General features: G+C 42.7%; 1 protein-coding gene across 2 annotated transcripts in view; it reads left to right on the top strand.

Annotated features, from left to right (window-relative positions):
* The window catches only part of HAPLN3 (hyaluronan and proteoglycan link protein 3), a 64922-nt gene extending 62729 nt beyond the window's left edge, over nucleotides 1-2193 (top strand). For both annotated transcript variants that reach the window (XM_044279470.1, XM_044279469.1), the window contains exon 5: nucleotides 1230-2193. In XM_044279470.1, coding sequence (XP_044135405.1) covers nucleotides 1230-1513 — 284 coding nt within the window. In that variant the 3' untranslated portion in view covers nucleotides 1514-2193. The remainder of the gene's footprint in view (nucleotides 1-1229) is intronic.
* The last annotated feature ends 14008 nt before the right edge of the window (nucleotides 2194-16201 follow it).

The raw sequence follows: 16201 nt of genomic DNA, 5'->3' as shown, positions 1-16201 counted from the left end.
AAAGATGCGGACAGCACACGGACAGCTTCTGTTCTGTGGTCCTGCAGAAAAGATACAGCATGTCCTAATCTTATCCGCAACTGCAGACAAGAATAGACATTTCTATCAGGACTGGCCATTCTGCAAAATGAGGAACACACATGGGCTGGTATCCGTGTTATGCGGATCCGCAATTTGCAGACCGCAAAACACGGCTGCATGAATGAGCCCTATAGGACACGCTTATTTGTTTTGCGGGGCCGTGGAATGGAAGAAAAGATGTGGACAGCACAAGAAGTGCTCCACATCTTTTGGGGCCCCATAGAAGTGAATGGGTCTGCATCTAATCCGCAAAATTGCGAATCAGATGTGGAAAGCAACATACGGCCGTCTGACTGAGCCCTAAGAATCATTTTTCCTGACTCATCTTTTTGTTCTTAGTTAATACTCGTCTTCCTCATGAAATACCAATTCTGGAGCATTTTTGCTTAATACAATGGGAGACATTTACTATTCTGATTGTGCCTGAATTATGGTGTAATTTTCACCAAAATTTGGAGCTTGTCATTTTAGACATAAATGAGCTTGGCTTCTCAGAGAAGGGAGTGGCTTAAGATGCACCCACATTCTGGCACTAAAATTTGTCGCAAAGTAAGCCAAATAACAGTTTGTATAAGGATGGGTTCACGTCACGTTTTATGCCTCCATTTGATCTATACGTTAGAAAAAAAAGGATACAAAAACGCAGCACGCCACGTTCTTGTATCGTATTCTTGTATGAGTCCGGTAAAAAAAAAGTATACTTTTTTTTACAATGGAACTCTATAGTAAGCAGATGCCACTGTACGGCATCAATCTGAGGCATCTGTTTAATGCACACGTTTTTTGTATACGTTAAAAGGATGGCTTAGACTAGATGGTCTAATGGTGCGCCAGATTTATCATCCAGCATCAGCATTAGTCCTTTATGTTGTTCAAATCCTCTGCAATTCCTTGTAGAAATATATGACTACAATGACAATTTTGTGTTACCAGTTGTGGGGGTGCCCCTGCATATTATGACCCTATCCAATCGGTACTGACACTATGTGGAGACACACGTCTTAGACTATAGACGTGGTAACACTCAATTAGCAATGTATTCGTGAATGTTCTGGAAGGAATAATAGAAGAACTGCAAGTAAGATGTCCACGGATTTGGTAGCTATTGTCTATAAATACTTATTTTGTGAATGTTTTTTGTTTAACAGGTCGAGTTTACTACCTTGAACACCCAGACAAGCTGACATTTCACGAAGCCAGAGATGCCTGCATTCAAGATGGTGCTCAGATTGCCAAAATTGGTCAACTCTACGCCGCATGGAAGTTTGTGGACTTAGATCGTTGTGATGCTGGATGGTTAGATGATGGAAGTGTCAGATATCCCATTGCTTTCCCTCGTTTTAACTGTGGACCACCAGAACCTGGTGTACGGAGCTTTGGTTTCCCAGAAAAGCACACCAAATTTGGGGTTTATTGCTATAAGATGAGTTAAATGCTGTAGTGACCCCAAGTGGGGGCCACGGACGTTTGCTTTATACAGCATATTCTCTTGTTCCACCAGAAATAAGGTCGATATACAGATGGAGAAGTCCTGCCTGATAAACCTGTCTCACAGCAAAGACTGTCATAGAAAACATGTGGAAACATGAGCCAAAGGGCTAAGATCCAGTAAATCGGTGATGTCATATAGTCCTTATATTGTATTTCTGTCAAATTTAAGACTATATTTTTTCACAGTTGTCGAATGGTATTTGATTTGTTAAAGAGGTAAGAATGATACTAACTCTAGTATTAGAGCTGGAATGTATATAGTGAAAATCGAAGAATTGGTGCATATTAACACCACTAGTCAATAGGTTACTGAACCTCACATTGGGACTCAGAGAGACATAGAGACATAATGTTCTGTACATCGATGTACTCTACCGTATTGAGTAAAGATGCAATAATATAGTTGACCAACAGAGGGCACATTATGAATTAAGACGGGGAACAGTAACTCCACAAAGGGTTGTCATTAGAGGTGCAGTATATTTATTTATATAGGTAAATATTGAATCCCCTTTCAATTATGAAGGAGAATAAAGAATAAATCCTGAAAAAAGTCCAGTTCTTCAGTACCGTTCAATTTCTGTACCTGTAAGAGTTATACAATAAAACCATGATGTTATATGTTCTTTGTATTTTATGTGGATCTATAATGCCTCACCAATAGTCACCTACATAACGGGAGAATGCATTAAAGGGTATTTCCGAGATTTTCATATTGATGACCCATCCTTAGGATAGGCCACAGTCCGAGGATCCCTGCAGATCAGCTGTTCGAAGAGTGAGTATCGGATGTGACGTTCATCAATCACATGGTCCAAGCGCAACTCAGTCCCATTCAAGTAAATGGGGCTGCGCTGTAATACCAAGCACAGCCGCTATCCAATGGGTGGTGCAGTGCTTGGTAAGCTGTGAGGAGGCCAAGGTGGTCACCAGAGCCCTGCGGCGTCCTCAAACAGTTGAACGGTGTGGTTGTTGGTTGACTCCCACTGATTAGATACTGAAGACATATCCTGAGAATAAGTCATCAATATAGAAGTCCCAGAAAACCTATTTAACACCAGTGTTTCTTAATAACAAGCCCTGCGTATTATGCCCCAGAGATATTAAAAGACAATAATTCTGGCACATGTTGGGGAGGTCATGCCTCAGAAAATGAACCCTGCACCAGTAAGGGAGCTGGTATAGATTTCAGGTGTCATTTTCCTGGCACATATTTTGGAAAATGTGTTGGGCCACAAGCAGTGTCGGACTGGGGTGCCTAGGGCCACCAGTAAAATTAATTGTGGGGGCCCAGCACACAGATACATATAAATGTTACCTGCTCACACAGCAGCAGACAGCAGCAAGAAGTTACAAGGTAATTGATTATGGGGAACCCTGAAGCGACTTCAGGAAGCCAGGTACATCTATATTGTGAACTAAGGCTGGTTGAGATGCTGTATGCTGTCTACCTATATGTAGTGCAGTCACTCCACTGTGCCATGTGCAGGTGTGCAGGGAGGGGGGGGGGGGGGGACTAGAGGCCCACCTTTCTTTGGGCCCACCGGGGCGGCCAATCTGAGCCTGGTCCTCTCCTCTCATACTTCCTCTCTGAATTGTTATTCCTCCGATATCCCATAGTAATGACCTGGGCATGCTGGGAGTTGTAGTTCCTTCCTCTTATACTCCCTCTGTGACTTGTCCTCTGATAGCCCATAATAACAATCACCTTGTAGTGTCTTGCTGCTGTCTGCTGCTGTGTGAGCAGGTAACATTTGAATGTATCCATACAGTAGGTCCCCACAATTAATTTTGCTGGTGGGCCCTAGGCACCCCAGTCTGACATTGGAGAGGACTGCAACTCCCAGTGTGTCCATTTTGTTATTATGGGATATAAGCAGACAATTCAGGGAGGGAGAACATTTAAGGATCAAAGAGGGACAGAGGGACTTGGGTCAAAAGGAGGGGCTGTCCCTCCAAAAGAGGGACACTTGGGAGGCATGCATTTTAATGCTTTACATAGATGGCTCTCCGTACAGCATTAAACCGAAGTTTTGAGCAAAGTGACTTTGGATTTAGGATCCGAAGCTCGCTTCGCTCATCCCTTGTTACCCTTGTTAGGGTAACCACTTTCATAACCCCCAAAAAGGGTGATGATACAACACGCAGAATGGAAAGCATAATCTATATACCAGTGTCAGGAGACATTACAGGGAGGAGGTATCAGAAGAGAGGACTACAACTACCAGCATACCCAGGTCATTATTATGGGATATCAGAGGACGTTTCAGGGAGGAGGTCTATGATCCGAGAACTACAACTCTAAGCATTTTCAGGCTGATATAATGTGATAGCAGAGCATATTACAAGGAGGAGGTATAATAGGAGAGGATTACAACTCCCAGCATGTCCAGGCTGTTATGTGATATCAGAGAACATTACTGGGATGAGGTAGAAGAGGAGAGAACTACAAATCGCAGCATGTCCAGGTCTTTATTATTGATATTTCAGTGACTGGTATAAGAGGAGAGGACTAGAACTCCCAGCATGTCCAGACAGATATTATGGGACATCAGAGGATATTTCAGGGAGGGGGTATAAGAGAAGAGGACTACAGGCTATTATGTGATATCAGAGGACACATATGATGTCTTCTTGTGTACGATATGTGTAAAGGGGTTTGAACGGAGCCCAGCACCAATCAGATGTGTAGGGTCAGTCAAGATAGTAGACACTCCGGTACAGATGTGTTGATCTCGTCTAGGAGAGGCACTCCGCTTTGCATATGAAGAACAGACCGGCACTCACTTGTTGATAGTATTATGTATTCTTTATTGTCACATTTCTTTTTTGTGACGCGTTTTGGCTAAATCAGCCTTCTTCAGAATATGTCTGAAGGAGGCTGATTTAGCCAAAACGCATTACATAAAATAAATGTGAATAGGTGTAAATAGGTGACAGCTGGGAGACGGAAAGGAGATGACAAAGTGAAACCAAAACAAAGAATGTCATGCAGGTAGAGAAGAACATCTAACAGACCTTCTCACTGAAGTGGCGGTGACAAATAGTCTTTAGGGAGACCATACGTCCAGATATATCCTCTTTCCTGGACCTAATAAAATTGTCCAGCTGGAATTTTTGCCAAAAATATCTGGGATTTTGAAGGGAGAAGGGGGTGGGGGGCAGCACAGGGTGGGCATTTTAATCTGCTACAGTGCGAGAGCTGAAGGACCTGTGATGACATCACCATCATTTGATCAGTGCAAGCGGGTATGGAGTTCAGCAGTGGAGAATTGGAGATTCTGAGAAACCCTGGAAGTTGTAGTCCTCTTCTCCTATACTCCCTCCCTAAATTGTCTGCTGATATCCCATAATAACAGAATTTACACCTTGGGAGTTGTAGTCCTGAGTGCCTAGGGCCCACCAATAAAATTCATTGTAGGGGCCGACTACACAGATACATGGAAATATTACCTTCTCACACAGCAGCAGACAACAGCAAAACACTACAAGGTGATTCATTTCAGGGGTCCTTACAGAGACTTCAAGAAGCCCGGTGCTTAGAAAAGGAGGACACCGGCCGGCCTGCCACTGTGTCTACAAGTCATCTCAGCCACCAGATGCATCTATAACAATAAACTGCTAAATAATTTACCCAGTTTTTTATATGGACGCTTAGGCTGGTTTAGATGCTGTACGCAGCCTATCTGTATGTATGCAGCCACTCTACTGTGCCACGTGCCAGGTGTGCATTAGATGGAGGACTAAGGGCCCACCAGGGGAATCACCTGTTCCCCTGTGGGTCAGTCTGAGTCTGGCCCCAAATGACCTGTCTGCAACCCAACCCCTCCCAACAATGTCCTGCCAATTTTTTTTCTTGTAAAAATTAGCTAATTTTGACACAGAATGGCAATTGCACCACAATTTGTGTCTTTTGTATGCTAGTTGGTAAACAAGAAGAATGACGCTGACGCATCATGTTTACAGAGGTTGTAGAGTAGGTGTAGTTTATACAACTAGCATTAGAGGGAAATTCATGATATATTTGAGGTGAAGCACTGGAGAAATATTCAGATTTATTGCAATCACATGATTACAAGTTGGAGTGATGTTCATAATAAATCTGTGGGGTGGCGGAAACTGTTTCTGACAGGGACATGTCTAATTGCAGGAGAAAGGCAGACCCCCCCTTCCCTCCTTCACTAAGGCCCCCATCATCTATGAAGGTGCTGAAACTGGTGTTCCGGCCACACATCAGACATTTATATTCTATCCTGAGGATAGGCCATCACTGGACAATGATTTAAAGAGGTTGTCCGGTCCCAAAATCTAAAAATAATTTATGTGCTCCTAACACCCCTCACCATGCATACATATGCCCCCAATACCTGTTTTTCATGTCTGAGCTTTCCTTCCCCCTGGAAGACATCACATTATCCTGGCAGATCTGTTTACTTTCTCCCCTTCTTGTTTTGTTGAATACATAACTTTATTGATACACAAGCCTGGCTGCACTGCACAGAGACGAGTCACAGGCTGGACACGCCCCCCACACTGCTCTGCCTGCAGCAGATACTCCATCTATAACTCCTGTGTCTTTCTACACCCAGACATGAATCTACTTCTCACCCAGTGTCTAAATCCCATCACTGGCCGTCCACAGGCTCTGCCCTCACATGCGTATCTAATCCTATCCTGTGTGATACAGCCTGCTGAGCTGTGTATCTAAACTCATCACTGACCGTCCACAGGCTCTTCCCTCACCATCTCCAGAGTGTGAAAAACTGCTTGAATCAGCAAGCGTATCCAATCACATCTGTATCTAATCCTATCCTGTGTGCTACAGCCTGCTGAGCTGTGTATCTAATCCCATCACTGACGGTCCACATGCACTTCCCTCACTATCTCCAGAGTGTGCACACGACCGTATCCATTTTGCGATCCACATTTTTTGCAGTCCCAGTGAGTTCCATGGATTTGAGGTCCTCATTTTGAAGACCAGAATAGGACATGTTCTGTCTTTACTGGAACTGACATACGGATGTAAAAAACACACTGATGACGTCCATTTCTCCAGCAGGAGGCGGTGATGTCACTAGTGACGATCCGTCTCCTGCTGGAGAAAGGAAGCAAAGACAGGAAGATAAGAAGAAGGAACCACGTTACTGGGAGCACATCTCAGGAACGGCTGCACTGTGGAAGGTAAGCATGTGATCATTAATCTTTCCTCCACAGGTTATATTTTTAAAGGAAAAAAAAGGTTAAGCCCGGAGAACCCCTTTAAGACAGTGGTGCCTGACCGTTTCTCGTCTGAGGGCCACACTAGACATGGTATAAATTTTGCGGGCCGGAACCAGGTAGCTTTGACAGAAAGAAATGCAAACACTGTGAAGGGGCACGTGCGAGCATTACTACTGTGAAGGGAAAAATATCTAGGCATTTTTTCTGTGAAGGAAGCACATCTGGGCATTTTTACCGTGAAAGGGGCACATGTGAGCATTACCACTGTGAAGGGGGCACATCTGGACATTTTTACTGTGAAGGGGGCACATATGAGCATTACCCTTGTGAAAGGGGCACATGTGAGCATTACCCCTGTGAAGGGGGCACATCTTGGCATTACCCCTGTAAAGGGGGCACATCTGGGCATTACCCCTGTGAAGGGGGCACATCTGGGCATTACCACTGTGAAGGGGCGCATCCCGCACTTCCGTTATTTTAGTTTTTCTCCTCAGGTAACTGAGCAGAACAACATAAATAAATAGCGGTGGTGTGAACGGGGCCAAAGAGGTGAGTATTTATGTGGGGGGCCATTACTGATCTGAATGACAGGAGACAATTATAGCCAAGTGATGAAGTCCAGTCCAATATGGCGGATCTTCCCTGTACTTTATCACTTGGCACTCCACACTGCACCACACGCATCACACACACTGCACCGCATACATCAATGTGATGTATGTGGCGCAGTGTATGTGGTTAACGTCATGATCAGGAGAATGGAGCAGTATGAGTGAAATTTAAGGTTTATGGATGCTGTTAGATTTAATGAAGCCATAAGACAGAATGTTGTTGGAGAGGGAATGTCACGGGAAGTACGGGGAAGGAAAGACAACCAAAGGGAACCACAACTAAACAACAACAGACTAGTCCCCAAACCTAGGGAGTAAAGAGGTCACCTCCTAGCATTCCCTGATACTCACCCTAAGCTACTAACAACATGTGCAAATCTTAATGGTAGAAATGCACATGCACAGGAACTTGAGACTGCTGAAACACTGCACCAAACTCTCAGCTTAGGGAACAGGGAAACAGGCAACCGGCTCCTTCCAAACTGAAGGAGCTAGTGTCTCCCTGAGGCCTAGACAGGACAGACGTACTTAGAAAAGGGAAAGGACTTAGCTTGAGATGTAACTGAACAGGAGAACCATCACACAAGCAGAGCACTCCACAGAAGAGCTATCAGCCGCAATGATACAAGTGAGAGGCGGAACATATAAAGAGCCACCTGACTGATAATGAATGAGCAGCATCTGCAAAGGAGTGGAAACCTGTCAGCAACAATAAAAACAAGAGATCTGTCAAATAGACTCCTGAGTCTTCTGTCTATTTGAACTTCTAAGATCTCTCCCAGGGCCGGCGGTGACAGGGAATGTGTCTTATCTCAGCCTGGGGTGGCATTATCTTCCTTTTTCAGGTCACAGCATGTGTTGCTGAGCACCAAACTAAGCCATGGTTGCCGGGGTCCTTGCGCAGCGTGCCCAGCACTCCTTGCTTTAGCCACCCCCGGGAGCCGGCCCATCCTCCTTCCAGCTCCCACCAGCTTCCCCTACTGTAGGACCTGTATCTCTCCAGCACCCGCCCAAAATAACCAATAACAAAGCTTCTTGCTGTGAGGAGCTTTGCTATTGGTTATTTCAAGCACAGGCAGCATCGCTGCGCTGCCCATGCCGTTCACAGCGCCCACTGCGCTGATGAATGTGAGGGAAAAGTCTAAGGCCTATCGGTACGCCTTAGACTTTTTACAGGGAGTAAAATTGTGACCTCTGCTGCACGGGCCGCATGACACAGCGGACTGTAGGTTGGGCATCACTGATTTAAGACAACCTTAGCAAAAAATGAGCCTTACTTTATAATAAATATCACTTGCAGATGCTAATACCAGACCTGTCAGCACATTAACAGCAACCATTAGAACATTTTGCTAAAAAATGTGCTGTGATTGAAGGGGTTTTGACACAAAGGACATTTATCAACTGGTGGTGGTGTCCCCATCCAATATACTGTACCAATTTTACAGCACCATAGGGAACAAGTATGGGTACAGTGTGAGTCTTCAAGGGGTTTTCTGGGTCTTCTATATCATTGGCCTATCCTCAGGATAGGCTACTAATATCTAATCAGTGATGGTGCAACTCCCGACACCAGCACTGATTAGCAGTTTGAAGAGCTCCAGTAAGCGCTGCCACCTATTTCTAGGCCAGTGACGTCACATTCATCAGACACACGGCCTAGGTGTAGCTCAGTCCTATTCAAGTGATTAGAGCTAAGAACCAATGGCAAGCACATCTGCTATAAAATGTACCGTACTGTGCTTGGTAAGCTGGGAGAGAGCTGCAGCACTCTCCATAGCGCTGTGGCCTCTTCAAACAGCTGACTGGTGGGGAAGACAGAGCTAGCACTCCAACCCATCAGATATTTTGGGTAGGCCATCAGTATAAAAATCTGACCAAACCTTTTAAACATACTTTGGTGGGTGGTCATGTTTCTTGTGTGACTGAGGAGAAGTTTTAATGCCCCTAGTGTTTTGATATAGGGGCAGTCCATTCATGGGCATTATCCTGGGATCTCTGCCCCAAAGGCTTTCTAACTCTCCCCTCTTCTCTCACTGAGAGCTCTAGCAGTCACTCACAAACCTTCAGTTCAGAGACACTGCACACAAAGCGGCAATCCCCATGGCACTTTCAATCACAGTACAGTGGGCATTAAAACTTTTCCTTCGTCATTCAAGAAGCATGAGTGCCACCACTAGAGTAGCCACTAGAAATTTTATTTGGCTACTTCCGCCAAAGTTCACCAAGAAATAAAATTTATTACAAATTACTTCATCATGAAAAGCATGTAGCGGGTGAATGACGGGGAACGACGATTGTGCCGCCCTTCGTCACTGAATCCCTCAGATGCCACATTCAACACTGATTGCGGTATCTGCCGGTCACATTGAGCCCTTTCAGGGGTTAATCAGGGGTTAAATACAAAAAAAAAATACATGCTCAACCCATCCATTTGCTTGCGGAGAGGCCACCGCGCCCACCTTGATTGAGAAAAATGTGCTAAAACTCTTGCACGCTGAAATGATGACATCATGACATCATCGTGAAGACACCATGACGTCATTGTGATGTCATCGCCTGACCAGAGTCAACAAGCAGAAAATTTGTTGCATTTTATTCTATTAAGATGGCCGCGACGGCCTCTCCATGAGCAAATGGATGAGGTTAGTATGTTTTTTTACCGCTATTCCAGGAAAAATGTATTCGTTACCACGAAGCACCAGGAAATTCGGCTTCGTGACTAATCAAATTTTACCTGAAATTCGGATCAATGTCAGTTTGTTTAGCTTCGATTCGCTAACCACACCAACCACCACTAGATATAAAACTTTTCCCTTCACCTACCTACCTTTTTTATCAATTCTTAGGACTCAAAACTGCTGACAGGCTCCCATTAATGATGTTATCAAGGATAGGGAAATGAATAGACGTTAGTACTGTTATTATGTTGCGTCTCCCACACCAAATAGCCTTGTCATGTTCCAACCCACAGCGAATGCAATTTCAATTGAGTGTTTTAATGCCAATACAGGGTTCAGAAATAATAAGTATTTTTGCTAAAGTTTGTTAAAATACAGTTTTCCATGAGTCACTACTTATAAACTATTAGAGCTGTGCTTATAGGTTTCCAGTACCAAGTATTTTTAAAAGCCCCCCCTCCCCTCCCTCTCTTAAAAATACTGTTTTGTATGCTTAGAACATTTCCTCTTGTACAATGCCTTATTGATATTGTATGACCATTCTAAACCAAAATTCATTCTTCTGTGTCCCAGTCAAGGTTGTTATGCATACACGATAAGCCATATATTATGAGAGAAGAAGCAGAGAGCACCTTGCTCTGCTGCAGAACGTTCTAGCTATTTAGCATCTGTCAATACAAAAATTGTTTTTCTTGTGAGGCTAAATGATTTTTCTTTTTTGTGATCACTTTCTTGTGAGGCTAATTCATTTTTCATTATCATTTCACACCAAAAGTTTTATGTTATTATTAATGTATATATTAACATATTTTAAAAAGTGGGGTTTTTTTTCAAGTGGAATAAGGCTATGGACACTTTAGGGCCAATTTTTTTTAGGATTGCATTTTTACTAATTTTGGGCTAAAAATCAATTCATTTGGTCTTACTTCTCAGTCCTGTCAGCTCATGGGAAGCCTTATTTCTGATCTCCTGATCTCATAAACACTCATTATAGCTAAATTCTTATCAAGCTGATAAGAATATGGGACTGAGAAGTGATACTCTGCAAACAGATTGATTTTTAACTGTTGCATCTCAAGAACGGCTGAAAATATTTAATAAAGACCAAATGAACAAATGATTTTTGTCCCAAAATGAGTAAAATCATCAAAAATGCCCCGAAGGTGTCCATAGCCTTTAAGTATATAATAAGTACAGTTTACAAACGGACCTCACCAGCTGCAATGGGAAGAAGTAAAATTTGGAGATGTAATATTGCATTGCATGTATGGTCTCCACAGAGTTATGCAGGTGTGTTTTAAAGATTAAACATTATTTTACTTGATCCTTCTTTGACTATGTACCAGATGTGTTCACTAGTGCCGAGAGGAGACAACTTCTAGAGCTTTGATTTTTTTTATTGACTGTCCTGTACAATAGCAGAAATGACTCTGCCACCTGGGTACAGGAGTATGTGGGCTACTCAGTGACACCTGGGAATTTAAAGAACATCAGGGGTTGTAAATAATAAGTATTGTATGTAACGGTATTATCTAGACGTCATTGATTCCTATGAAAAAAATATTTGTTTTGCCTGAGCTAACAGAGCATTTTCTGTGACAACCCTTGTAAAGGAACTCTACAAACAGAAAATGCACAAAAACCCCAAATATCCCAGCATTTGCCTCCCTTTATTTCCTCTTTTTCAGGTGATCCTATTTATCTGATACTACAGTTAAAGCTAAGAAATATATAAAGAAACATATAACGAAATGCGCTCTATGTGTTCCAGGAGATCAGCCATATATCCCTTTCTTCTCCTTGTGTCTGGCTGTAAGACAACTGGCTTGAGCAGAAGGCTCCCTACTGTTTTCTGCCTGCTGTAAGACTAAAAGATTGTTATACATGTATAGTGATGAGGGAATTCTCTGAAAAGCAATTCGGATTTGATTTGGCCAAAATGGGGATTCAATTCTGAGCCAAATAATTTCACCCTGTACTGAAAATACTCTAATTGCACTGAAACGTTTTGAATGACATTCTGGGGTCTCCTAGGACTGTGTGCCTCTCTAACACAAAGACAGCATTAGTAATCTTAAAGTCACAGTCACATATATGGGGACATATATGGTTATGGGAAAATGCTGGTGGTAACAAACAGCCTCTTTTAAAAAGAAAGGTCCGACAATTTTTGACTTTGTGGCGGCAAATGCCATTGTGTATACATGCACACTACCTTGGGATCATGTAATCCTTCTTCATCTTTCATGTTTTCTGACCCGGAATATATTGATGCCATTTTGAAAGATTCCCAAAATAAAATTGCCAAAAGTTTGGAATCAGATTTAATCTGAATTTTTTGAAAACTTTGCTTGAATTTGATTAATTTAGAATCAATTCGCTCATCTGTATGTTGTGCTCTGTCCCTTTGACTAAGCCCCTTCCCACAGCTGAAACAGATCAGCATGAGATTAACCCCTTTATTCTCTGCAGGATTTCTACTGCTTTTGCCAGGTTCAGGCAGAAAATGCTGCAGACACACAAACTGTTGAGTGCTTAAAGATTTGTGACCCCTTTTAGAATTTTCTGTACTTCTGCATAATTTAACCTAAAACTCCATGATATTTTCATAGAAGTCCTAAAAGTACATAAAGATAACTTAAGCAAACAAATTAGTCCAAAATATTAAACTTAAGCATTTATTTATTGAGAAAAACGACCCAATATTACATGTCTATGAGGGGCAAATGTATGTGAACCTTCAGGATTAGCGAATAATTTGAATGTGAAATTAGAGTCAGGTGTTTTCAATCATTCGTATGGGATAATCAGGGTGACGTGTTTTATTTAAAGAACAGGAATCTGTCAAAGTCTGATCTTCACAACACATTTGTGGAAGTGTATCATAGCATGAACAAAGGACATTTCTGAGGACCTCAGAAGAAAAGTTGTTGATGCTCATCAGTCTGGAAAAGGTAACACAACCATTTCTAAAGAGTTTAGTGAGACACACTGTGTACATATGGACAAAAGTCAAGACCATCACTATTCTCCCCAGGATTGGTTGACCAACAAAGATCACGCCAAGAGCAAGGAGTGTAATAGTCTGCGATGTCACAAAGTAGCCCAAGTTAACCTCTAAGCAAATAAAGGCCTAGCTCACATTTCTCACATTAGGAGGACACTGAACAACTATGGTGTGCATGGCAGGATGGCATGGAGAAGGCCACTGCTGTTTAAAAAGAACACTGCTGCCTGTCTGCAGTTTGCTAAAGATCATTTGGACAAGCCAGAAGACTAATGGAACAATGTTATATGCACAGATTAGACCAAAATAGAAGTTTTTGGTTTAAAAGGAAAAGATGTAATTGAGTTATTGCTGCAAATTTTTCTCACTCCCATCGCTAGAAATGACGATTCATATCTGCAGGACATGTTCTACATTTTGTGGAACGGACAAACAGATGTGGACAGTACATGGATGATGGCCATATCTGTTCTGTATTTTTGTGGACCCATAGAAATCAATGGGTCCATGTGCTACCTTCAAAAACTGAGGATCTGACACGGATGCAAAATACATCCATGTGCATGAAGCCTAAGACTGCATTTACTAGAGCCAATAATCCTCAAGATTATTGGGAATGACCGCAGCAGTCTCTTTTAGGGATGAGTGAATCGATTTCGGATGAAACATCCGAAGTCGATTTGCATAAAACTTTGTTTCAATACTGTACGGAGTGAGCGCTCCATATAGTATTAGAATGTATTGGCTCCGATGAGCTGAAGTTATTACTAGACTTTGCGTAATTAAGAGACTTTGCGTAATAACTTCATAAATTGATTTCTTCTGTAAAAAAACATTTCCAGAACTCGGGTTCGGTTCCAAGGTAATAACTTCGGCTCATTGGAGCCAATGCATTCTAATACTGTACAGAGCGCTCGCTTCATACAGTATTGAAACAAAGTTTCTATGCGAATCTTCCGAAGTCGATTCGCTCATCCCTAGTCTTCTTCACTGAATGCAGAACCATCTCATCTAAATCCACCTTTAGCTATATGACATGCAGCACCTCAGCTAATATCATCAGTCCAGTAATATTACCAGCTTTCTCCTGTTTCACTTTTATATCCTGAAAATGAACAATTGACTCTCACATAAAGAAGAGGTAAAATAACATTCTGACAAGGCAGAGAGCAGAGCTTCTTATTACTGTAAAGCCCTGTGCGCTCATTTACCCGTAAAGCTATAGCTGCCAGTCATTGTGCCGCCACACCTACTATGTCAGAACAAATACACAGGAGGTCCAGGCTCTCAATGCTCCTCTAATAGACTTTTCAAGCTGATTGCAGGTCACAGGTTAGAGTGTTGCTCCCAAAGTAGGAAATTGATTTTGCCATCAGACATACAGAGTTATTTTGTCAAGGATCAAAAACCTACTTGATGCAAAATCAATAAGCATGCACTTCATCTGTACCACTCTTTCCTTTTAACGAATCCTGAGAAATCAAAGATTTGGAGCTTTGACAGTAGCGGTATTGATTAGATCATTGTGCAGTTTTCGTTATTTCACCCATCAAGAAGAGCCTAAAATGTACTTACATGATTAGCACTGGTAGACTTTTCACACTGAGCAGAGAAAACTTAAATAAGATTGGTATTTTATAGACCTGTCATCAGTGATGAATACTGGAAGGGACCATATGCCAACCATTTACTTCTCTTGACATGTCTGCATAAGTAAATACTTATATTCTCCAATAAAGTAGCACTCCATTCGTAAATTTTGTGAAATGCATGATGTAAAAGAGAGTGCCGATGCTTTGTTGCTGATTTGTCAGGTTCTTTCCAGTCTGCTGTTAGACCACCTGTCCAACACTCTGTGTAGGCAAATCCTACAGTGTCTGCTGTGTGACTGTAAGTCGCACTGTAAGTTACATGGTGACACCCAGTGATATCGAGGTACATGTGACTTGCATCGAGGTTCTCATAGGAATGCACTGACTTCTAGTCCAGGCATGTAGAGGTCACCTTGTCTAGCTTCTGACCATAATAAAACCAAATAATTCAGCAATAAAGCTTCCAGTAGGAGACCTAGTTGAGCTACCTTTTACGGTGTACTTACGATGTTTACACATGCACTAAAGGGGGATTTCCCTTGAACTTGACAATACAATTGTTTTCAAAGGGTTTAGTGCAATTCTCCTTTACTTGGTTCTAGCAGCATTCAACATAGTGGCAGGCCTTAGTACTCTGCTCTTTCCAGCTGTGTCCATGGCACCGGCCAGTGAGGGGCGCAATGAAGTTTCTGGAAGCTGCAGCTTCTTCCTGGCAGTCTGTATTATTCTTACCATGAGGAGCACTTTCGGTTTGTCGCCCCACATCATGCCTCTCCAATCTGAGTTGCGCTGCTGTTCCAGCAATTTGGGAGCATGTCGCTATGGGCAATGGCAGTAGAATAGGTGTGTGGCCCCTTTAAGAGTTGCAGCAACAGATCAATATACGGAAGTATGATGCTCTGGAAGGCAGAAGATGGCCCCAAACAGCCTTTATTAAGGTTAGTTTCACCAGCAGTACTCACTCAGACCTCTTTGGCAGTTGAATCTTCGATTAAGGGTTTGATGAAGTTGGAATTGTATTGCAGCTCTGCACTCCCTTTTCCACGATGGCTGCTGCCTTTGCTTCCTGTAATGGTAAAGTTGGTTTCTTCATCCCCTGGAAACTTGAACAGTTCCTTCTGTTCAAAGGATGGTTCCTCTATGGAGGGGGGCCTTTTGATTCCTGTCCTACTGCTGGTCTTTACCCTTAGTACATGAGGAACAAATCCAAGATGGCCGATTAACCCCTATTTGGCCACAGTGCTGCAACTAATGCAGATGTACACTCTTCAGCAGGAAATAAATACAATAAAGTCACTTATTGGGGTTCTACAGCCTTAAGTAGTAAGGCACAGAATAAATATCCTGTTCGTGATGCCAAAAACTGCAATGGGCCACTCCCCTCAGGTGGAGTAGTAGTCCCAGAGTGTAGGATGCCAAGTGGTATATCATAGCCCAATGTTTGTGTCACAGTACTCCTACCTTCAGGCTGTTGTTTTCTGGGGTTCAGACTCCATTGCAGAGATTGAGTTGCAGAAT

The sequence above is a fragment of the Bufo gargarizans genome, chromosome 2 (assembly GCF_014858855.1).
Source record: "Bufo gargarizans isolate SCDJY-AF-19 chromosome 2, ASM1485885v1, whole genome shotgun sequence".
Taxonomy (NCBI): Eukaryota; Metazoa; Chordata; class Amphibia; order Anura; family Bufonidae; genus Bufo; species Bufo gargarizans.
This window is presented reverse-complemented; position numbering and strand designations above follow the sequence as displayed.